General features: G+C 40.5%; 1 protein-coding gene across 5 annotated transcripts in view; it reads right to left on the bottom strand.

Annotated features, from left to right (window-relative positions):
• The window catches only part of BEGAIN (brain enriched guanylate kinase associated), a 141,046-nt gene that overhangs the window by 81,991 nt on the left and 33,078 nt on the right, over positions 1-25,977 (bottom strand). For 2 of the 5 annotated variants that reach the window (XM_075282497.1, XM_075282498.1), the window contains exon 3: positions 1,720-1,809. The exons of the other annotated variants lie outside the window; for them this stretch is intronic. In XM_075282497.1, coding sequence (XP_075138598.1) covers positions 1,720-1,809 — 90 coding nt within the window. The remainder of the gene's footprint in view (positions 1-1,719; positions 1,810-25,977) is intronic. 5 annotated transcript variants of the gene reach the window in all.

Below are 25,977 nucleotides of genomic sequence, written 5' to 3'. Positions count from 1 at the left end.
TGAAACTGGGGGAGAGATGGCGGGGGCACATAGAATGTACGGGTGACTGTAGGAGGATTATACTGTGTGGGAGCACATGAAAAATGAATGAGAATGGGCGGAGTCACCATAAAAGTGGGCTGAGCTAAATTCGCTGCGTGCGCCACATATTTTCTCCCTCTTTCTAATCTTCAAAAGTTGCAAGGTATGCCTAAAGCCATCAGAAAATACATATTTCTGATGGCTTCAGCCACTGAGAAGCCGCGCTACTGTCTGCAGCAGCGCTATTCAGCTGGAGCGCACGCCGTTATGGACGCGTGTTCCAAACTGAATATGGTCACTGCAACATGAGGAACTGTATTGCGGGGTCACGGCATTAGAAAGGTTGAGAAACACTGTTCTATACTGACTCTGTAGGTGTGTGCTCTTCTCCATCACTTCTCAGTTCTCTACAGCGATGATCCACCTCTACTGCGTATGTGAAAGCTGCACAATAGAGGTGGATTATCAGCAGCAGTGCTCAGAGCAGCGCTTGGAGAAGATTGAGCGCCCTGCAGAACCAATAAATAAGGAGGAGCCATTTCACAGGAAGAAGCTTGGAAGGTAAGTATAATAACGGTGGATGGGGGGGCAGTAGTAGTGACAATCCGTTTCTGGAAATGGGGAAATGAATCGTCACAGGATAATCAGCAAATGTCCCTGGGGCGGTCATGTGTCATGGATAACCATGGATTTTTTGATTAATTTTGTTATTTACAAAGTAGTAGGGGGGAGGGTATTTAGATTAATGTAAGGATTTCTAGTTATCCTGAACAACCCCTTAAAGGGGTATTCCCATGACCTTAATCATATCTATATTTGTAGATAATTAAAAGTTAAACAGTTTTGCAAATATAAGTAATAAAAAATACTGCAGCGTTTTAAAGATTTCCTCTAATCATCTTGGTAGTGACAGTCTGTTTTGGTGATCAGTTGCCAATGGATACGACCACAAATGCAGAAACTTTCTATGGTCTGGGACTTGTCAAAAACTCAGCCATGATTTTCTTATTGTAGCTGGGATACCAGGCAGGGACACTACATGTATCAGAAGATATCCCGGCCACAATAATGAAATCATGGCGGATTATCTGGCCTTAGAAAGATCCTGCATTCAAGGTCGTATCCATTGGCAACCGATCAAGAGTACAAAATATTTAAAAAAATCTTTAAAACTCTGCAAAATTTTTAATTACTTATATTTGCAAAAATGTTTAATTTTTAATTATCTACACATTTAAAAATATTTAAGTACATGGGAATACCCCTTTAAAGGTCCTGAATGGCAAATTTGTCTAATGATACAATGATAAATCCCCTAAATCAATAATATCCAACCTGTAGCTCTCCAACTGTTGCAAAACTTCAATTCTCATCATGCCCGGACAGCCATAGGATGTCAAAGAATACTAGAAGTTGTAGTTTTGCAATAGTTGGAGAACCATAGGCTGTAGACTGATTACTACCATAATGCTACATAGCTAAGCAGATTTGTCATTCAGTTCTTCAGGATAACTGAGCGACAACCGTCAAAGAACATATAATGGTAGTTATAGTAGTCAACTTTCACAAAAATGTGAAATGGTATCAAGAAGAGACAGTAAATAAAAATAGTATCAAGATAAAACAGTAGATAAAACAATCTAAACATCTTTCCTAAGACTCACAAGAGCTCACCAACATAACATTACATGTAGTTACCTGTCCCAGAGGTTAGGAGAAGATTTTGCGTGACTGTCTTGTAGAATTTTAGGTTGCCACAGACAGGTGGGTACCCAGGAGTTTCGTACCCTGCAGCATAAAGGATAAACCATAGCTAGATATGGCTCATACAGAAACAAACCATCACCAGGCTCTACTGTGAAAATGACATTACAACTTGATGCATCAGTTGGGTCCATTATCTACACTTGATGGAGGCAAGAGTTTTTATTGCTTGTACCAATAATCATGATACTGAAGGTGATCAGTGCAATAGTAACTAGTGTGAGGTTCCAATCCTTAAAATGTGGCCAATACCTAATGATTTTCAAAAATAAACCCACTCTCCATAAACCTATGCCCCTTAATTGACATACTGATCAAACAATTATCAATCAGGATTATAATATAACAATGTAAAGACTATTTGATTTTCATCATAACCCAAACAGCAGAGGCCGGCATTTCATGGGTCATGTCAAAAAGTTATAGTGTGAATTGACTAGGTTTTAGTGATATCACTGAGATGATATATACCAGCTTCAAGTATATTTATTCTTATAGTCTATTCTTGTGATAAGGCTTATCTATTTCATAAATAATTGATACTATGAAAAAAATGATACTATGTTCAAGGCAATAAATTCAAACTTTTCCTAGTGCTGAGCGGGTCTTAAATCTACGAAAAGAGACTCTACTTAGAATTTCACACATATGTGGTTCAGTCCATATCTGGACAACTACCAATATCACCACTGTTACAGCCTACATTGGGGTTGTCTCCCAGTCTTTGTAGAATCCTGATGCTAGGCTTGTAGTGAACCTCAACTCAGTTGAATTGCATATCACCTCTTTAAAGGGATTCTATCATTGGAATCCCTTTTTCTACAAAGATCACGTCAGAATAGCCTTTAGAAAGGCTATTCTTCTCCTACCTTTCTTTTTCTTATCTTCGCCACTGTTACTGAGAATTTTCTTTTTTATTCCTTATGCAAATGAGTCTTCAGAAAGCACAGGGGGCATTCCCCCTTTGCTCAGAAAGCACAGGGAGTGTCCCCTGTGCTCACCGAAGACTCTCCAGTGACACCTCTGTCTTCTTCTGCCACGTCATCATCCGTCAGAGCTGACTGCGCATGTCAGCTTGGCCATTTTCCTGTGCCTGAATGAACGCTCGTGTAAGAGGCCACAGAAAAATGGCCAAATGGACATGCACTATCGGCTATGCCAGCTGAAAACGCAGCTGATGAGGCGGCGGAGAGGTGTCAGCAGAAGAAGACAGAGGCGTCACTGGAACATCTTCGGTGAGCACAGGGGACACTTCCTATGCTTTCTGAAGACTCATTTGCATGAGGAATAAAAAATTAAATTCTCAGGAACAGTGGGGTGGATCAGAAAAAGAAAGGCAGGAGAACAACAGCCTTTCTAAAGGCTATCCCTATATGGTTTTTGTAGAAAAAGGGATTCTAAGGCTGAATTTATACAAGCATTTTTGATGCTGTTTTTGGTGAAATTTATTAAGTCAGATGTGGATGTAAAAAAAGTAAAAGTATAAATTAAAAAGGAACAAAGCAATAGCCAAAAGCATCAAGTTATACCATTGGGAAGAATTTATACTTTCCTTTTTTAGGAACAACACCTATGTTTGGTTCCTAAAATAGCATCAATGACTGCCTGTGTGAATCCAGACTAATGATTTCCACTTTGTGCAGTACAAATAATGGTCCCAGAAACAAAATCATTAATGTTAGTCATGTTATAAAATGCCAATGGAGGCCAGCACTCTACAGTAGCATTCATGTGCACAATGAAAAGAAAATACTAGTACAAAAATCAATTTAAAATAAAATATGTGATGATGGAATAGGTATAATGCATAAAAATTAAGGTATTCATAATCTTTGACAATATAATTTTACACTAGTTGAACCGCTTATACAAGGGGAGCTCCATAGTGATACTGAAATGATCTACCATCCACTCGACCAAGGCATGGCACTATTGATATTTTGGAGAACTAATTCCAATTATCCATCTCCCAAAGGGCCTGTCCTGCATAAAAGGCATACATTTATAACTCTCACCTACTGGGTTACTAATAACTTCTTTTGTGGCAAAGATGCCACCCTCAGGAACTGTGGCACGGGTTTAGATGCTATCTGCACTCTCTACAGATAAAACCACACTTAGCTCCTCTGTTTCCATTATTGCCATATACTGGACCATCAGACCATGGAGTGAATGATAAATTGAATTTTATGGCTATGTTTAGATGTGATGATTTTTTTTTTGTATAGAGATCAATATTCCTATTAATTGGGGGTCACATTATGTTTAGTCAAATTGTATGATCTGTCAGCTATGTCAACTTCTATTCTTGTAAGTCTAAGCTGGAGGAGAAGCTAGCTATTTCCTGACTTTATTGTCACCATAGAACTCCACTTACCTACATTCCCTAATTTCAATTTAATAAAAGTAACAATGTCTAGTAACTTTATAGTCTATGGTAAAGGCTCTATGTAGGCAGAGCTTCAGTAAGGCGTATCCCTGCACAGTACCAAAGGTGGGAGTGTTGAAGTACACTCACGGACATGACTGTAAGGGAGAGATGTAAGCAAGGATGTCATCCAGGAAGTTAAAGGGGTTGTCCAGGCAAAAATGGGCAACAGTTTTAACATTTAAATAAGCTGGGGGCAGTGAAAAAAAATAGAAGAATGCATACTCACCTGTCCCTGTTGCTCCGGTGTCCTCCAGGACCTCCCAGTACTCCTGCACTCCCGGGTCACTTCTGGAGTTGTACTAGAGCCGCTGAATGGTCTCAGCAGTCCACGTGACCACTGAGGCCAATCAGTGGCATCAGCAGGCCTCAGGAAGAGGACCTATGGTGTCACATGATCGCTGAGGCCAATCAGCTGTTTCAGCACAACTCTTCAAGAAACCTGGGAGAGCAGGAGAACCGGCAGGCCCAGGAGGACACTGGAGCAGCGGTTACAGGTGAGTAGGCTTTTTTTTTTTTGTTCACTGCCACCATCTTATTGAAACATTAAAAGGGTTGTCCATTTTTGCCTGGACAACCCCTTTAAAGTGACAAATTAGCTCAATTATGGTCAATATATCTGTGCATCATTGTGGTCAAGACTGATACACTGCTACACTGTTATGAACCTTACAATGTTATTGAATGCAACATTTTCAAGCAAGAGCTGTATTTTCCAAGACTGGTTTTCTGATCATACCTAAGAATTAATAAAAATCATCACACCTGAACAAATTGTGTAAGCTTGTATTATCATAAGCAGCAACAGATTTTCAGAGGAAAAATCTGACCCATGGATGCCTATGACTGCAAGAGAGAAAATTTTGTAAGTGTTACATTGTCACTTGCCTTGATTTGAAAACATTTATATACAAAGCAAATGTCACAAACAAAGCCACATACATAGAAGCTACTCCATAGACACAACATAGGCACATGCTGATATAATGAGGCATAATGACTGTAAAGAGCATCTCCAGCCCCAGTATTCCACACATTTACACAGCAGTAAATGAAATTGAATAGGTAAACATAAGTACTCGACTCTGGGGGATGTCACAGAATGAAGAAACCAGAAAATTTTTAAATACGTGTGATACTTCTTCTAAATGATGTAAAAAAATTATGAAAGTAAATTTAGCATTTCATCTGGAAGGGCCGTCCCAGACTCTGGAGGAAGAGTGGAGAGGCCGCGGTACACAATCCAAGCTGCTTGAGGTCTACTGTGAAGTTTCCCCAATCAGTGATGGTTTGGGGTGCCATGTCATCTGCTGGTGTAGGTCCACTGTGTTTTACCAAGACCAAAGTCAACACAGCCGTCTACCAGGAAATTCTAAAGAACTTCATGCTTCCCTCTGTTGATATGCTTTTTGGAGATGGAATTTTCATTTCCCAACAGGACTTGGCACCTGTCCACACTGCAAAAAGTACCAAGACCTGGTTTAATAACCATAGTATCACTATGCTTGATTGGCCAGTAAAATTGCCTGACCTCAATCCCATAGAGAATCTATGGAGTAATGTGAAGAGGAAGATGAGACACCAGACCCAACAATGCAGATGAGCTGAAGGCTGCTATCATACAACCTGGGCTTCCATAACACCTCTGCAGTGCCACAGACTGATCGCCCCCATGCCAGATTGCCGCATTGATGCCGTCATTCATGCAAAAGGAGTCCGACCAAATATTGAGGGCATTTACTGAACAGACTTTTCATTTAGCCAACATTTCTGTGTTAAATAATTTTTTTTACAGTTGGTCTTATATAATATTCTAATTTTCTGAGATAATGACTTTTGGGTTTTCCTTGGCTGTACGCCATAATTCTGAACATTAACAAAAATAAACACTTGAAAAAGTTCCCTCTGTTTGTAATGACTCAATATAATGTGTTTCACATTTTTGATTGAATTACTGAAAAAAAAAAAAAAAACTTGATGCACTAGTATATATATATACAGTATACATACTATATATATAGCCGAGCCACTGTTTTTTCACTGTTTTACCGCTAATAAAAATTTTCAAAGTGATCAAAGCAATAGACATACCCCCAAAATGGTATAACTAAAAAGTACACCTGGCTATGGGTGTCAAAATACGGCAATTTTAAGAAAAAAAAAATATTGGCAAAGATTTAGATCTTTGTTAAGGGGTTAAAATGTAAAGAAAAAGCGTATAAATTTGGTATCCATGGAATCATTTCAAAACATAGAATACAGGGATCATGCTATTTTAGCTGCAGAGTGAACGCCGTAAAAATGAAGCCCGTAAGAAAGTCGGACAAATGTAATTTTGCTCCAATTCCACACAATTCTGAATTTTTTTTTTATAATATAGAATGGTGCCTATAATATGCCACTTATAATATAAAATACCACTTATAAAATAAAATGGCACTTATACTATGACATTCATAATATAAAATACTGACTATAATATAAAATACCACTTGTGATATAATATAAAATGGCACTTATAACATGCCACTTATCTAAAATAACACTTATAATATAAAATGCCACTTATAAAATGGCACATAAAATATAAAATACCACTTATAATATAAAATGTCACTTATAATATGAAATGCCATTTATAATGTAAAATGCCACCTATAATATGAAATGCCACTTATAGTATGTCACTTGTGATTTAATATGAAATTGCAAATACAATATTCCACTTCTAAAATGCCACTTATAATATAAAATGCAACATTCCCTAGCCCCCCCCCCCTCCTGAGTGTGCAACAAAAAAATAAAAGTTATATTTGCCTGCCTCTGGTCCCTTGATATATTGAGCTGCCATGTCTTCTTACTGCCTCTCACATGTAAACTGTAAGCCACTTCAGTACTGCAGATTACAAGGCTTTCTGACCACAGTCAAGACATCTGCATCCAAGTGCAGGAGATGTAATGCTTTGGCGTTATTGCACCCGATTGCACTGGAAAGCAGGCATCTAGCTTGTGGTTACGCGCCTTGTGGTTTATGGCTTACAAATTACAAAGTGGCAGAGCAGGAAGCTAACTGCTTACTGTTTTGGCATGTATTTCAACACGGGGTGGGCCCCACAGAGTGGGTGTTCTTCGGCCGCCATCCTCCCCATCCCACCCTTCACTAACTATGCCTGTCCTTCCAGAAAATTTCATATAAAAACAAGCAAAGAGTAAATGCCTAGGATTAGAAAAAAAAAAAAAAAATGCTTGTTTTTGAAAAGAAAGTGCCATAGTTGTTCATAGTCTGTTCTGGGTATAGCAGGTCTGTCCCCTTTTAAAGAGGACCTTTCATGGTTTGGGGCACAGGCAGTTCTATATACTGCTGGAAAGCCAACAGTGCACTGAATTCAGCGGCTTTCACAATCTGTGCACTGGGTGAAGAGCTAGTGGTCCCGGTACCGTAGCTCTTTACAGTCAGAAGGGTGTTTCTGACACTGTCAGGAACGTCCTTCTGTACAAGCAGCGCCAATAGCGCTGCACTGTGTGAGCGGGGAGGAACGCCCCCTTCCTCTGCTCACAGTGATAGTCCATAGACAAGTATTATCAGGAAGGGAGGGGGGCGTTCCTCCCCACTCACACAGCACAGAGCGATAGGCACTGCTGTGAAGAAGGACGTACCTGACTGTAACGAGCTACGGTACCGGCAACAATAGCTCTTTACCCGGGGCACAAAGCTGAATTCAGCGCACTGTTGGCTTTCCAGCAGTATATAGAACTGCCTGTGCCCCAAACCATGAAAGGTCCTCTTTAAGTGAATAGAGTTGAGATGCAATAAACATGGACAAGGGAAGAACTGTGTCTGAGGAATTATTCTCAGTTAACCACTTGAACTAGGAAACAGACGTTTCCTCAGTATAAGTATATAAGTATATTAATAATTATTTAAACTATATAATCCTCTCTCTCTCTCTCTCTCTCTCTCTATATATATATATGTATATATATATATATATATATATATATATATATATATATTTGCTTATACAGTAGATATGGACAGATAGAAAGATAGAGATAGATAGTGATACGCATAAAAAATGGGAAAATAAATTAGCATAGAATTTTGGACCTTTTTAGGTCTGATTAAACCAAACCTTTATTTTCGTCATGTTAGAATATGCTTTAATAGCTTCACACTATTAATCTGCGTCTACAAGCTGAATTATATTACAGCCTTGCGTCCAAACAGAATTCACACATTTGAAGTCAAGCATGGCTGTTGGTGTTAGCTCATTAACTGGCAGAGAAGAGCGAAGAACCAGTAAACATTATGATACACGAGAGGGTGCAAGGTTCATTTACATCTCTTGTGTCTAATGTTAATGTATCCTTAAAACACCTCACAAGTTGCGCTACAGCGAGTGGCCTTATTAAATATCTTATTAAAGGGATTCTCCAATAATTGATGCAGTGCTGCTGGGTGTCAGACCCCCTCCTATCCTTAGTATAATGAATTGGTGGGGGTCTGACACCCAACACCACTACCATGAATCATCTGTTTTCAGCACAGTGTATAGATCCCAAAGAAGATGGCTTTGTGCACTGTGAATATTCATGCAGTGCTGTTGGAGCTCAGTTTATACCACAGTTGAGCTTTAGTAGTGTGGAATGGCCAGTATAGAATGTATGGAGTGGTTTGCTTCCAGTTCCATACACTGTATTGATAACAGCTGATTGGTGGTGGTGCTGGTTGTCAGATACTCACCAATCCAATATACTAAGGATCACAGGGGATCTGAAACCTGGCACCACTACATAAATATTAAGTCTTGGAGAACTCAGTTATTAGGGCATATGGTAAGGCCACGCATGGCAGAGAAACTTGTGAAGTATTTTAAGACATATGAAAATGAACCTGGCACCTATTCATGCATCATCCCAGGTATCATCTGCTGGGACCCCAACAATCCGCTGTAATGAGGTCAACCTGGCAGAACAGGTTTCATTTCCCTATAGCGCTACCACAGGGAAAATTAAGTATTGCAAACTTTGTTTAACTCATGAATGTGCCAGGACCTTCAAAGTGAGAGATACAGTTTGTATCTATTCTACTTTCCAACAAATAGATAAGGGTCTTCAGTGGCAGACCCCTAAACCTGTATTTTGCAAAACAGACAACTCCTTTTGGTTTTCTTATATGTTTATGTACCATTGGTGCATGATGTTTATGTTCTATCATTCTTATGACTCTGGATAACTCTTAAAAGGATAAGTAAGGGTTATATTTATGTATTTAAAAAATACACATTAGAAGAATCAAACCTGCAAACTTAGGGCTTCTACTGCAGTTAGTGCCATGGGTGGGTATGCTGATTAGCCCCAAAATAGGGCAGGACAATTCTTTATTCACAGCACTGTAAAAAGAAGTGTCTATCACTGCCTCCCACTGAAATCAATGGGAGGCAGATTTGAGTTTTTCTCTGCTTACTCTGACATTTTCCATGTTGGAATCATGTTGAAATTACTAATTGTAGGCAGTGTACACTTAAGTGGTCTACAAATGGGGAAAGTCGGGTGATAAATCTCATGTATATTTATAACACCTATTAGTTGGCTTACTTTGAACTTAAACTTTACAACGATTGGGATTCATTTGGTGCATTTAAGTCACACTCCCTTTTTCATCAAAACTTCACCTCCTTTCCAGTAAAGTTGTGCCATTTTTAAGCAAGTCAGCAAGTCCTATTTGGTCTAAAGTTATATGAGCCCCGATGTGCCAATTTGCTCCAGAATCTGGCACATCTTACAAGGTTGAGTTCCAACCACAGTAAATCAATCCTATTGTGTGCACTTAGAGAAAGAAGATCCAACTCACCATCTCCTATCACTCTAATGAATATCTCGACAATATATTTTACCTCAGTTAACCTTTAACTAAAGCATCGAAGCACAACGACTCCTGAAATGACTCCTTCTGTTCATTTTTCCCAAAGAATACAAATGGATACATACTGTATGGTTATAGTCTATGGATTAATATATGAACATCATTTGGAAAGCACTGGAGGGACATATCCTTTATCTAGAAATGGCTTCTCGGCATCGAGACTATATAGAGAAGTTAAAAATAAACAGAAATGGGGAAATGTGCACAAATTATGTAGACAAATAGACTTAATGTTCCAAATCTGTAATCAAAATCAAAGAATACAATCCAGCACATCCAAGTCTCTGCTTTTCTGCATGAAGCCTCATTATCCCCCATAGGCTCAAGTCACATGGAGCAGTTCTTGTTAGTGACAGACACACTGATGAATGCGTCAGGCTGTGAATTGCTTCTGGCTGAAGTACAGCGCTGTCAGGTGATGTTCCTGGCAGGATCCCGACTTCTGCAAGGCACAGGTGCCAATGGACTGCTTACACAGCTAAAATCCAAGAGATGAGAGTCTTGGGGAATAAGGATACTAACTTAAGGAGGAACATATGGAGTATTATTAAGGGTAGCAATGTAATACATTTCATAGCACAGCCTGGTCCATTGTACAATCATACAACACGAGGCCAGGAGGACATTATATACAATTTCTTAAAGCTTGTCACCCAAAGGTAATATACATATAATATGTGTTATAAAATCAGACGCATCGTATTTGACTGGGAGGTATGTATCCTGGATATTGGGTGCCAGGAAGGGTGTAAGTTAGCTGCCAAGCCTTGGCTATGATATTTGGATAATGAGAAGCAAACTGATGAAGGAAAAGCCTAGCTATTGCTGTTATGTTGGTAAAAGATAGACAAAGTCTCTCTCACCTAACAGACTGGTTGGTAAAGACATGTTACTAGGCAGTGACATTGCTAACACATGGCATCAGTAACATGCTTTCAGTTATATGATCCACACATCTAAGTGTCTCTGTATCTCTCCCCTTCCACATGAACATTCAGAGTCTCCCACAAACCAGTCCCATTATAGGATATTTGGCAGGTAATTGACTGCATAGAAGGGAAAGGCCAGTCTTGCCAGTTCCTAAAATCATATTTTCCATTAGGCATCCCGTGATAACATTTAAGATCCAAATCATACTACATTTAGTCCCAGCAAATTATGTTAGAAAAACTCTATACTCAAGAAGTGCTTGGTGAAAGCAATACAAAGAGCAATGGTGTTACTAGGAGTTGCGATGTGTGTCCCAATTCTATTGATACCAGAAATGACCCCATTCAATTGTATCTTTATGCCCCACCACTAGTGATCTATAATGCTCTGTATCTCCAGACTGTACCCCAGACGGATGGTCATCGTGTTGGGCTTGGGCTAGCAGAAACACTGCTGTTTGTCTACACACTTCAGTCCATGTCTTCAGTGTATATCTGGGCTTTAGGTTATGAAAAAAAATTACCGTAAGCAGTTTTGTATTTTAATCTAATATGACCCATGAGCTGATGCATTTCATAGCAGATTTATAATACACACAGTGAATGTCCATGTGAATGCGAGATAATATAGACACAGTCACAAGGGTAACCCTAATTTAAACAAAGGCAGAGGAATCATATACAGTTGCCATAGCAGCAGATATTCTTGTAAGACAATGGCTGACGTGCCGGGGTCATGTGACATCTCTGCAGATACTGACACCAAAGATTTTCTTTTATCCATGAAATACAGGTCGTAATTATCCCAGTTTACTCTGCTTAATGGAGCAGAACTTTCTTAAACCACAAGATGTGAGCAGATTAAATCTCCCCTTAAATGTCCCCTTATATTGACACATTGTGAACATGAATACTTTGTAAATATTGATTCTGTTATATCACATTTTCTTCTCCAAGCACAGCCAAACCTGCATGAAGAATTCTGCAGATCTGGAGAGACAGTGACTAAGAAGCCAATTACTATTGACCTAGTGTGTCTACTACATGTACTAAAAGTAACTGGATTATCTGCTCAGGACAACTTCTTAAAAAAGTTCCAGTCTGGGGAATCTGAGCACATCTGAATGTTTTCACTGTAAACTGTTAGATTATTTCTATATTTAGGATGAACTACATACAACATTGTTTAAATCATCTAATCTCCAACATTTAAGATACGATTGTGTCATATTCACCAGTCACATCCAAATCTGCATTTTGCTCACATCTCACATCTGCAGGTGCTCACATCTCTCAGAAAACCCTGCTGGCTCTCTATCTGTGCAGAGTACGGTTTGCAGTAACGCATTATTGTAGATGTTATGCTAGGTCCATCATACGTTCTTTGGGTCCGCTTTGGAACCCGAAAAACGGAAAGTTAATCCTCTTAAAAAGCAGTTACCTGTGGAAACCCGCAGATCCCATAGACTATAACGGGGTCCACTGGGTTTCTCGCCCAGTTTCAGACCAAAAAACGCAGAGAGAAAAGTCCTGCTTGCAGATTCAGAGATGGAAACCCTGAATGGAGTTTGAACGTTGGTAGGAATCGAAGCTTAGATGTTTAGGACTATAGTTGTACGGCTGTGAAGAAAAATGGACAGACGATCCATTTTTCAAGGCCATTTTGTATCCATGGGGCATCTGTATTGAATGATTCCTGATAGACCTGAGTCTATTATTGGATCTGTGAAAACAGGCAAAAATAGGATATATTCTGTTTTTTGATGGTCCATTAAAATGGACTGTCAAAAAAAAAAAAAGTTATGTGAATAGACACAGTGAAATCAATGGGGCAGATTTATGAAAACGGTCTAAGAGTAAAGCTGTCTTAGTTGCCTGTAGCAACCAATCGCAGTGCAGCTATCATTATTCAGAAACCGAAAACAAAATGAAAGCTATATGATTCCTCTTTTAATGTCCACCTGCAGTATATGACCCCCTTGTCTCCCACCCCTCACACAGTAGTGGCCGATAATATTTACTCACCTGTCCAAGCTCCAGTCCTGGCTGCCATTTGCTGACAACTTCAGGGTGTACTGTTGCCGATGCTGAAAATGCTGAGAAGCTGTACATAGTGTCCTGGCATTCTTCAGCATCGTGACGTAAGTGTAGTGCCGCCTAGAGTTGACCACGGAAGGCCCCCCCACTTTATTCCTGGAGGTGCCACCTGAGGCTATCGCCTCAGGTCACCTCATAGAAAGTACGCCCCTGCAGCTGCCACTTGTTTTGGACAATGTGTGTCACCTAAAACGTCTTGGCGTGTCACCTTTGACATGCGTGACATAGGTTCGCCATCACTGTCCTATGCAATCACAAAGAGGCGTAGGCCATGCAGAATTGCAAATACAGTAAAAGGGTGTTTCTAGGCAGGTTTGGTGTTTTCATAGGCGGAAAAGGGATTCTGGGCCCTGATGCAAAACCTGTAAATCTAATAAGTCTGAAATAATAAGAATTTCCTCAACCAAGAAATTAAAGGGCCAGCATCATGAAATATTAAGATTTCGGTGACCCTGGGTTTATACGGAATAAGTTAATATCTATGAATGGTTTGGATAACTCCACTACTGAGCTCCCTTCGCTGGTTCAGTTTGTGCTTTGTAGCAGGTGTTTCAATGATTTCTTCATTAACTATTTATGATTCAATCTAGATCATACATCTTGCGGTCCCGGAGCGGTGGTGGCGAATACTAAGCCAGGAAGCCTATGTGTTACTAAGCAATGCATCATCTTAATGATGGCAACCTGACAGTGTGCAGCAACAACCACATTGATTTAATAAGAGGTATGTAAACCTGGGCGGTTATTGCGACTTTTAATCATTACAGGATATCCTGCAAGATTTTGCTTTATTGATCTAAGCTGTTCTCCCTGGAGATGAAACTTTACACAGATATACATTATACTCTACACCTCTGAAGGAACAATGAGAATTCCTTTTATAGTGTAATATAGTATAGACTAGTGTTGAGCGAGTAGTATTCGATCAAATACCTCGCTGGCATAGGAATGCGTGTAATCCGCCGAACACCAATGGGTTAAACGCTTCAAATATTCAATGTGTTTAACCCCTTGGTGTTCAGCCGATTACATGCATTCCTATGCCGGCGAGGTATTCGATCGAATACTACTCACTCAACACTAGTATAGACCCATTGCCAAGCATTTTGTGCTTACATCATAACTTTTTTTTCAATTTCTCACCATTTTCAATGCTTTCTGCATGCTGTCAGTAGTTTTAGTAGGGCTCAAAATCTTTTGTAAGCTTTACACTTGACTAGAGATGTACCTATCAAAACATCTTAGGTCTCATTCACACTTTGTGACGTAGCAGAGGGTCCTTTGTTGGGCCCAGCTTCCATCACAATTATGGACCACAAACAGTAGGTCCAGCAGAAGACAACCCTATTTGTGGTCAATCACTTACCACTAGGTTCTAGTTCTCTAAAGATTATCGAAGAACAACCAATGCCAACAATCTACAGACAATGGCCCGTATTTACTATGCTGGGCACAATTTTGGCGCTTGTTATTTTGGACGCTCCAAAAAGAATGCTTTTTTTTCCAACTTAATATTTCACCTTTTCATCCTACAATGTAAGATTGCCAGCTGTTGTCTGTCTGTTGGACACATTTAGAAAGTTAAAATCTATGACTCTGTTCAGAACCGGTCTTTAAGTTTATGTTGGACAGAAACTTGCCACATTTCAACATAAGTGGACAGTTTTTGGGGTAAGCCAAGCAAACAAGTAAGTGGTTTAAAGGGAACCTGTCATGTGGAAAATGCTGTTCACTAGAGATGAGTGAGTAGTATTCGATCGAGTAGGTATTCGATCGAATACTACGGTATTCTACATACTCGATCGAGTACCACTCGCTATTCGAATGTAAAAGTTCGATGCAGAACCAGCATTGATTGGCTGAATGCTATACAGTCAGCCAATCAACGCTGGTTCTTCTCCTACCTTTAGAAGTCTTCTCCTTGCAGCGTCCCCGCGGCATCTTCCGGCTCTGAATTCACTCTGCCAGGCATCGGGCCTGGGCAGAGCCGACTGCGCATGCCCGCTTGTAGTACGGACATGCGCAGTCGACTCTGCCCAGGCCCGATGTCTGGCAAAGTGAATTCAGAGCCGGAAGATGCCGCGGGGGAAGCTGCACGGAGAAGACTTCTCGGAGGATCCAGCCCGACCCTCACTTGTGTACTTGGTAAGTATAATTTGATCGAACGTTGCCCACCCCTGAAACGAGCATTTTCCCCCCATAGACTATAATAGGGTTCGATATTCGATTAGAGTAGTCGAATATTGAGGGGCTACTCAAAACGAATATCGAACCTCGAATATTTTACTGTTCACTCATCTCTACTGTTCAATCTTTAGACAGCAGATTATAGAGCAGGAGGGGCTGAGCAGGTATATGACATCATTTTATGAGAAAGATTCTCTCAGAAAATAAATCTATGCTTTTATATTGAGAACTGAAGAAGTGGCCCCAACAATGATCGACAGCTATCTCTGTATGCACAGTCTTAGAAGGGAGGCTTTCAATCACTGATAGAACAGTCTCCTTGATTTTTTCAATGTAGAAAAAACAAACAATCCAATGAATAAATGACATATAATATTGAATCTTTTCCAACAAACCTATACATAAATCTTCTCAGCTCCTTGTGATCGATAATAAACTGATTCAGATTGGACAGAGTTTTTGATTTGACAGTTTCCCTTTAAAGTCTAAAAATTTGCCAGATTTATCTTCCATCATCAACCACTATAACACAATTGGCACATTTTAAGACTGTCTGATCTAAAGTTAACTCTCTCTATAAACATTAGTAAAAGCATTAGTAAATCTGAACCAGCTCAGTATTAGAACTTTTATCTGTATTATGCTTTGGTTCTTTAGATTCTCCGCTTCATTACCCAGAATTCCACTGCCTCCAGCTGCCCAGTGTTTGCATTATTAATTACAAGCAGCCATCAGATTATAATCTTGGTTTGTTTGGTCTAGCACATTGCTCCTCCAGGCACTCTGAAGATACAGAACTAATTGCATGCTTGTTAGATCAGATAATCTGTGTGTCATAAGACAAAAAGTCAAACAGGGCCATCATCTCCAGGAGTTTCACATGCATCATGTTCTCTCCAGGACGTTACAATAAATTTAAAGATACCCTACAGTTCTTGTTTGGGAACCAACATGGAATAGCGGAATCTAATATCCCATCTTCAGTTAATAAGGTACAGATACAAGAGGTGGTTGGAAAAAGGGGCAGTGAGAGGCTAAGGACCACAAATACAGGTCTGGCTTCGCATGGAGCAATGGCATATAAACCATATGGCCCAGAATTTCTCAACTTAACAAAACTCAACAATTTGGAATTTGTCTTGGATGAACTAAAATGGCCGACACAACATGATTTGTGGTAAATTATTATACTCTGGGGTCTCTTCAGGTAGGTGTAAAAAATAAGAAACATTTATACTCACCTTCCTTCATACCTTTCAGGCCTCCTTGTAGAGTCCAGCGCTTGGTGTCCTCCTCCTCTAGGCACTCTGGTGCTATTCTGTGACGTCTGTCACAGTGAGTCCAAGTCACTGCTTAGGCCCAATCACAGATCTGGGTGCATGACGTCACAGAGAAGTCCCAGATGCCGCCTCTGGCTCTCTTCTGTGATGTAACGTGCCCGGAGGAGGAAGACACAGGTTGATAAAATACATTTTTTACACCTCCCTTGGGCCTACACCTATTATACTCTGAGACCTCAGAGTATGATGATTTTACATCCGGTTCTATCCAAACAAGTTCAAACCAAACTGGAGGATCGCTTCTTCCGAACACTGAATGAAGCAAATCTTGAGAGGTTTGCCCATCCTTACTTGTCATGAATTAGGTGCTTCTTCTGGCGTTTGTGCTCCTACAAAGAAATCTATGATTGCTATTTGCTGTCATAGAATTCTGACTTCATTTACACCTTAAAACTAGCATGAATTATGATAAATTTGAAAGGGTCGATGACTCCGCCCCTGCCACTCTCCGCTTTGAGAGTGAAGTGAGCAGGCCTTAAATGTGAAGAAGTCGAATTTTATTTTTTGCCAAAATTGTCTTGTGCTGTGTGTTTGCAACACACAGAATATCAACTATTACAGAATGTTGAGCCGCAGTCTTCAACCTTTGCAATGCCTAGCTGCATGGGAATCATGGTTGATCTTAACTCGGGTCGGTCTACGGCTGGATGTTGGCAGTGGACATCCCAGAGGCGTCCAGTGGACTTGAGATGTGTGGCCTCAGCCATATTCATACATAAAAGTTTTAAAGCCTCAGAACATTTGAATCTGAAATTGCACTACAATTTAAGCTCCATCCTAGAATGTCATTTGAAGTAACCATAAGCTCCTTACTTCTTACAGTACAATTATTAGGATGGTCCCTTACACAAATGGGACCATTGGCTATTATGAGATGTTATAGGTTTTAGGTTTACGTTACAAATAGAATGAAGGAAAAGTATGCAGAGGCCGCCTCAGGTTTTGATCCAAAAACCGGGTAGCCGCGACTGAAAGCCAGTGCACTGCACTGGCATCCAGCCACGCACTCTGCTCTGGATTAGGCCCAATGAAGGGGCCTAGTCCAGAGGAGGGAGTTTCTTCAGGCCGAATTGCGAGGCGACTTGGCCTGAAGAATGAACATCTCGCTTCTTTTTTTCTGGGAGCCGGAAGAAACGGCTCCCGGAAAAAAGACCTGAGTTGCTCCCATTGATTTCAATGAGAGCCATCTTTTTGGTCAGGGTTTTGAGGCGGATATGGCCTCAAAACCCTGACCAAAAAACTCTGTGTGAACTTATCTTAACTAAACTAACAAACATTAGCAGGCCTCAGGCAGCTGCAAGATGATTGGGGCCCCTGCAGTGTGATTGAGAAGATGAGGCCAAGGGAGGAAGGCTATTGGTAAGCCTGACTCTGCACCTAGATGTCATCTAAGCTACCCAATGTGTCTACAGTATCAAAATATAAACTGGATAGTTTCTTAAATATTCTACCCAGCATATTATACTGGGACATAGCTGTACTTTATATCTGTATATCTATGTCTAGTATCTCTATAAAGTACAATGACTGTACTGTGCTATGTCAGGGTTATCTGATGGCTCACCTGGCCCAGGGCTTTCCTGGAGGGATTCACCTCTGGGTCAGTCCGAGTTTGACCAAACACATTCTAGTGTAGTTTTAGCAACCTTTTTTTTTTAACTTTTTCATTTTTTACAACTTCTAGGGCTGTCTTTTAACACCCTTTCAGAGATATTTTATTTTAAATTTTTATTGAGGGAAAGCTGTATATATATTTTTTTAAACCGATAGTATTTTTTTAAAAAATTTGCAAATTGACAGTGTACTAAAATGGATTCCCTACTGTACAATTTTTGATATATTATAAGAATAGTTTTAGATGAAAGAGCAGTTGGTGGTGATGATTTCCATTGACAGGGATTTAAAAAAATGTATCTGAATTTTATTAATACTCGTTTAATATGCATGTGCTTTTGTTATATTACAAGTCCCCAACGAGGTCATGAAAGACTCTTGTGGGAAATTTACACTGTAATTTTTATTTTTCCATAGCAACCCTAGTTACAGGTGAAAACGGCCTCCATAGGGATATTAGCAGTTCAGGCAGAACTAATCTGGGTCTGTTAGGGTGCAAGGGAAGAAAATGGCGCAGATTCTGGCAAGAATCCACGCGGAATCAGTGTGGAACTGGCATCAGAATACGTGCGGAAAAAAAGGCTCCCCATAGAACTCTATGGGGAGGCTTTTTTTTTCCCGTGTGGATTCTGACGCCGATTCGGCACTGCGACAGAGTCCGCGTCATTTTCCTCTGTGTGAATGTACTCTTACTATCGAAGAACAAGTGTATGACCATTCTACTATACCTATAATAATATATCTCTTCAAATTTTACAGCTACTGTGTTGTACACAATATGAAATAAGGGAAATTAAAGCGTAACTTTTATTTTAGCTATGGTAATAAGCATATAAAGTAATCTAAACAAAATAATAGATAAAAACCTATTTGGCATCCAGGGGTAGCTATACAAAAGGTGAAACAGAAAATAGAATTCTATGCCAGCCTGACCATAAAATATATTTTCGCCCAATAATGCCCAAATGTTAAATATATATAGTTGAAAATTGCCCAACCAGTGGATCTATTGTTGAGTAATATATAATGTACTGCGATACAGTCCCCTAAATTGCATAGTTGGGGACCCTGTAGAAATGCAGCACTGAAGCCTCAATAGCCGCCAATTGTAATAATATCACTCTGTGTTAGAAAAATCAAAAAGATCTGAAAGCAGCTGAGCAACTCGGAGCCGTGACAATGTCTATTCAATACCCGCTAACCTCTTGCGATATTACAATGTATTACAAGTATCCAAACACAGTTGAAGTCTATCAGAATATTGGCGATGGGCACTAACCCGATCTCCTAAAAATCCAGGGGCCAGTGCGTGCTACATATGTCTGCAAAGGTAAGTAATTAAATCACCGCTGTCTGCAAATATCAGTATGGAATTGTAGAGAAGCTAACAGTTATCACTATCATGATCCACTATGGTGCCAAGGGACTGCGGCTGCTATGTTTGTTGGCAGAAATAAGTGATATATATCGCTGCTTTCTGCATATTACCCTATGCTAGCAGCTGATGGTCATAATTGTCTGCAGAAGTAACTAGTTGAACTCTGTTATAAACACAGAGTGACTTCAGTCTGCAGTACAAGTGCAGAGTATAGAGCATATGATATACCTGCTCAACACTAGGCACAAGTGATTTGGGCTACTGTGTCAAGGTGGCTAAACTATTCCTGGAGCAAATAGCAACTGACCCTACATGTATTTCACTGGCACTACAACCAGCTTCCTCTAGGGACAGGGGTCCCAGTAACTCATTTATATTAATTTTATATACTTATTACCATAGCTAAAATAAAAGTTAAGTTTTAATTTACCTAATTTCATATTTTGCTTCTGTCTTTTCTGTTACTCACCAGCAGCTTTGATATTGTGAGAGTCCCCAGGCGATTGCTTGACCACCAGGTCCAATAGAGGCAAAGACAGAGAAGAATATAGAAGTGGTAATAAACAGCTTCAATACTGTCCACAGGGTCTCTCTTCCTGTGCCTATATTTCAGCAGAAGGAGAGTTTTGCCTCAACACCAAAAGGATGTTGCAACAGAGTTAGGGTTAGTTCACATTAGCGTATGCATTCCGTCCGGTTATAGTCTGCATGAGGACCCCCCCCCAGATGGAATACAATTGCAATTGCAAGTGCTGTGCTGTAAAAGCATACGGCCCCATAGACTATAATGAGGTCCGTGTGTTTGCTGCGCACTGCCCGCATGAATGATTTGTGCGGGCAGTGCACGGCAGGCACACGGACCCCATTATAGTCTATGGGGTCCGTGTGCTTTAACTGCACAGCAGTTGCAGTTGCGTTGGTATTCCGTTCGGAGCGGGTCCTCATGCAGACTCTAAGCGGACGGAATACATACGCTAATGTGAACCAGGGGAGCTGTACAGCCTGCGGTCAAAGGACAGGGAAGGGTTACTACCAGGTTAAAGGAGTTATTGCATTCATAATATTTTTCCACAGCTAAACCCCATTTTCTGAAGGGGAGTGGAGATGCAATACTAGACACAGCACATATAACAGACAAGAGTGGCGCCGTTTCTAATAAATAATCTTCTATCACGCCCTGAGCCCTGAGTATGAAGGCAGAAAATGAAATATGGGTCAATTTCTTAAATCACGATTTTGTACCTGGACAAGATAAAATAGCCGACATAGAAGTAGTCTGTTTAACCCCTTGCCTACCTTCCACTCGCACCTGTAGACTGCATAGATAATTGCTGATGAAGAGACTTAAGGATCTAGTTTGTTTTTTTAATTATTATATTTATATATTTTTTTCCCACGCAAACCCAAATCTTCAGGGTTTAATATATAATAAATTGATATTTTGTGATTTGATTTCTTGGTGTTAATATACGAAGTGACACGTTAGGTTCTCAGGCTGATGTATTGCACATTGCTGGGTGCTTTATAGCTGCCTTAGAGGCCTTGGATTGTGCGGCAATGTTAAGCCTCTGGGGCAAGATGAAATTAAGTGCCCGTCCAACCAGAATCAAATTAATTTAGTCAGCGCTGAGTGATCTCTGGAGCTGTATTTGTAATTAGGGGAGCGGCGCCCTGGAGGATGGAATGGTTGGGCTGAAGAATATCCCGATGGTGAAGGTACAAAATGGTTTCAAGGATCTCTGATGATTTTTAGGATTTTTTATTTGTATGTGTCAGTTCTTGTAATCTTTATATATTTGATTAGAAGTACATTCTTTATTTTTATATTGCTTTTCTCAGTAGTATTCTTATATCTAATGTGGAATATTTATTCCGTCATTATTTCAATCATTCTGTGCTTTGGACACAATATAACATTCAAAGCACATAATAACTCTGGGCCAGATAGGTCCATCTTGTATTGCTGATCAAGACCCACTATAAAAGGAGTCTTTTGCTTTGGACAATCCCTTTTTCATTAGAAGAGTCTACTGACAATAAGTTGATCTCAGGTTGTCCTACCTCTGGCACCCCCAAGGAAAGTAATCTGTTGGGAGAGCAAGTAGCAAATGGAAGCTAAGGGAAGCATGGACAACAAGAGGCAGACAAAGCATGGAGGAGATACTTGCATGAAATAGCAGACTCCTTCTTTGAAGTAAATGTTTTGGTGTCTATTGTTTATGGTTGGAAGATACCTGCGGTCGGCTGACGGGAATTTTTTTTTTCCTGAGGAATTGTGTGGCTTTGTGTGGCATATCCCCCATGAGTTAAGGAAGCATGGCAAGACAGCAGATAGTTTGGAGGAATAATCAGCACCCTGTCTCACCGGATGGCTTCAAACTACTTTGGGCGGATTGAACACGTGAAAGAGGTAAGAAGAAAGGAGGAGGGCTTGCGATGATGGTGCACTTTTTGTTTTTGGCAGCATTTTTGTGGTTAAGGAACAATAGCGCTGATGCAAGATACCGAACTATCAGCTGTGAGCATGAGATCCTAATATCTACCAAAGGACCTAACACATGTTATCGTGATAGCTGCATATGTCCCCCATCTCTGCAAAAAGCTGATTCTGCCTGTTATGTCTACATGCAGTGCACCCCTCCTCGTGTCCTCCAATCACGGTCGAGCTGTATTATCAACATCACTTCATATAGAGAACTAAATCATCTTGAAGTTTTTTTTCTTTCTTTTTTAGTTGCTATGACTCCTAGTATATCTCTGTATGCTATGAGCTTGTATGTGTTTCTCTCTTGCAATATACTACTGTACTATCCATGATGCTGTATCACACTGAATTTCTCTATGGTGGGACTATTAAAGGACTATCTTATCTTACCTGGTCTTAAATTTTTAGACTAAAAGAAGCATTATATACTGTCTACTGAAACAAGTGACTTTCGGGTAATGTATATATACACATGCTGAGTCCTCCAGAGCAAGCAGTACTCTTGTAACTATTTGGTTTTACTAAAAGATGAAGGTACTGAACAACATCCAAGCCTAGTAGGCCAAGGCATCTACTGTGGCTTACTTATGTACCAGCCATTTCAAGAAAATGGGATGGGGTCTATCCTGTATTAAGCAGCGAATGATGTCTTTGCATTTCTTATCTTTTCACAAAAAATAGGCTCCAGCCATGATTGCCAAGTAAATTAGAATTCTATGTAGTCTTGATTTTTGTTCCGCATCAAAGGTTACTACAGCTTTTCTAATTGGGGGAAATGTTCAACAAAGTATTCAGTCAAGAGAATTTCTAGACAAGTTAAATTATGAATGTCCTTTTATGTAAGAGGCCAGTGTTACGGATCAAGTCTAAATGCAATAAAAGCGAACGATCCCTGAAAAAGTAGATCAATCTAAGATTTATACACAGCAAGGGCCCCTTCACACGGAGTTTACGTTCCGTGTATTCTGTATACGCTCCGCTCATTTTGTTCATTTTACATGTGTAAAAATACACGTGTAAAATGTAGTTAGCCATTGAGTTCAATGCCTTTTTCGTATAACGCACGTCTTTGTGCGCGCATTATATGAACATGCCATTGAACTCAATGGCTAACTACATTTTTGACGTGTATTTTTACACACGTAAGATGTACAGAATACACGGAGAGTAAACTCCGTGTGAAGGAGCCCCAAGACTGTATGTATGACACTTTATGGGCCTTACTGAAAACATGCGCCTCAACAATATCAACCCTCTAAGCCATATAACTAGCATAGAGCGAATGATGAATAATCCTCTGTGTGTACGCCATATGTAGCTATATTTTTTAGATATATTCTTCTTGAAGATAGGAGAGAAAACCTCCATAATACAGCATCAAATCAAACATGGCACTTCTTTATCTAGTGAATTCTGTAAGAAGATAAAATTCAGAGACATATGGGGGAACAGTTGGGCCTCATAGATTCCTATGGCACTTTACAAGTAGGAAATGTACAAAACCATAACATGGCACTGTGCATGAGCCCGGAGGAAAGAAAATAAGTCTACTATGCCAAACTACTCTGTGCCTAGCGCCAAATACATTCCTCAAGGAATGGCATGGAAAATTCCACCAATGAAAACATACATGCTAAAGCCCAATGTTGGGAAAACACATCGTTTTCATTGGAAACGCAGTGGCAAAAAACACTGTGCGTTTTTGAAAATCTCAGCACGTCAATTATACGTGCAGAAATACTGGCGTTTTCTCTATAGGCATAATAGGGGCAGAAAGACCACAGAAGAAAATTTAGCCCCTACTCTAGTGCAGCAATAGAAAGGGATATTTTCTTAGTAGTTGCTATAGGAGTGATGCAAAAATAGAGCATGGCAGGCAAGGGAATTTGAAACCTCCCTGGCTTCTCGGAGTGTCTGCCAGAGCAATAAGCACTGCCAATGTGTAGTCTGCAAATGTTAAACATGAGTCAGTCTAAAAATTCTCTGAGTGGCCTTGCTCTATGTGGGGATTGCCCCGGTACCAAATAACAGTGAGTTCATGAAACACTAGATTGTGTTTAGGCTTTGGGACCTAGAAATTGGGGGATCTACTGCAGGATGGTAAAATGTGCACATCTGTATGGAAACTGTACTTTTTAATTTTATTTTCTTTCTATGAGCAGCCACCTTGCATTTTCGAAAAGGAGTCAGGGAATCCAGTTCTCCTAAAGATGGAACCCACAACCATCTGACTGTGGATATGCCATCCATGTCTGAACTGTCAGGGATTCCCCTGTGGTAGCAGGTGGTAAAGAACACAATTGTGGCTTTATGCTGTCTTGCTTTATGGATCTATGTGGTTCTGCATCTAAGCAGAACATCTACCATAAACTGCTATCAACATGAATGGCTAATACAGTCACTGGCCAAAAGTAATGGGAAGGAATGTTTCAGTGCTGGTTGTGTTGGATATGATGCTCAAATAGTGTGAAGCTATGCAGCCTATGGTGCTAGTGTCGCCAGGATGTCTGAGCAGTCTGATGCAGACAGGTGTCTTGTGAACATGTCAGCATGTCGTGAGTTAAGTGACTTTGAACGTGGGATGATAATCAGTGCAAGATGCATGGGGCATAGCATTTTGGAGATTACCCGTGAATTTGGGTTTCCAAGGTCAACAGTGTCTTGAGTGGGCTTGCAATATTGCAGAGACAACATTGGCAGCCACGTAAACTGGCGCATCGGTTGACCACAAGTGTTAGATGAACAGTTGTCACATCACCTCCGCAGACTCATACAGGGCTCTTGACGGTCTACTGTGGGTCAAATCGCCGCGGATTTGAGTGTGGGGCACCAGAACCCCATTTGCACCAGAGCTGTATGCCGAGAACTGCATCGCATAGGCTTCAACAATTGACGCCCGACCCCTGTCCCTTTGCTGATGCCGCAACACAGAGCTCAAAGACTGGCATGGACCTGCAACCATCGTCATTGGACCATGGAACAGTGGTGGCATGTGGCATAATCTGATGAATCATGGTTCCAGTTGTACAGCGTCGATGGGTTCTGGGTGAAAGTGTGGCGTATGTCCCATGGATCCTGCATACCAACAGTGTCCAAGTGGGAGGTGGCTCCATCATGGTCTGGGCCGTGTTCACATGGTCACAATTGGATAACTGACCGGTGCTTGATACGTGCAACTTATGGAAGACCATCTGCACCCCTTTCTGGTGTTGGAGTTCCCTGATGGGGATGCTGTTTACCAACAGGACAATACAACATGTCATCACTCGTTGGTGGCACGGGACTGGCTTAATGAACACACCAGTGACCTCACAACCCTCGACTGGCCTGCCTGCTCACTTGACCTCAACCTCATAGGGTATTTATGGGATGCTGTGGATACCAGTGTCTGCTCCATGGATCCAGCACCAACTATACAGGACCAATTGTGGGCTGCAGTGCAGACTGCGTGGATTAATATCCCTCCAGATCTCTTCCAACACTTTGTGGAGTCCATGCCTCGTTGTTTTGCTGCAGTTATCAGGGTTCGCGAAGGGGTGACCCACTATTAACGGCGCATCCGGTACCTTCCCATGACTTTTGGCCACTCAGTGTATTTTTTTGGAAACTGGGAAACTTAATAAATGATAAAGATTATAATATTATATGGAAAAATGGTTTCTTCCTATATATATTGTAAAAATTCAAATGTATCCAAAATTGGTTGCCAAGGTAGACATAATCTGTCTACCATTTCATCATAGCTGGAGGCCATTGCTTTATGTTGTTTGTGTTCCTAGTTTAGGGGTGGCCACTGACTGCTACAATG

This window comes from Leptodactylus fuscus, chromosome 7 (assembly GCF_031893055.1).
Source record: "Leptodactylus fuscus isolate aLepFus1 chromosome 7, aLepFus1.hap2, whole genome shotgun sequence".
Classification (NCBI taxonomy): domain Eukaryota; kingdom Metazoa; phylum Chordata; class Amphibia; order Anura; family Leptodactylidae; genus Leptodactylus; species Leptodactylus fuscus.
The sequence above is the reverse complement of the archived record's forward strand: the minus strand, read 5'-3'. Positions and strand labels throughout refer to the sequence as shown.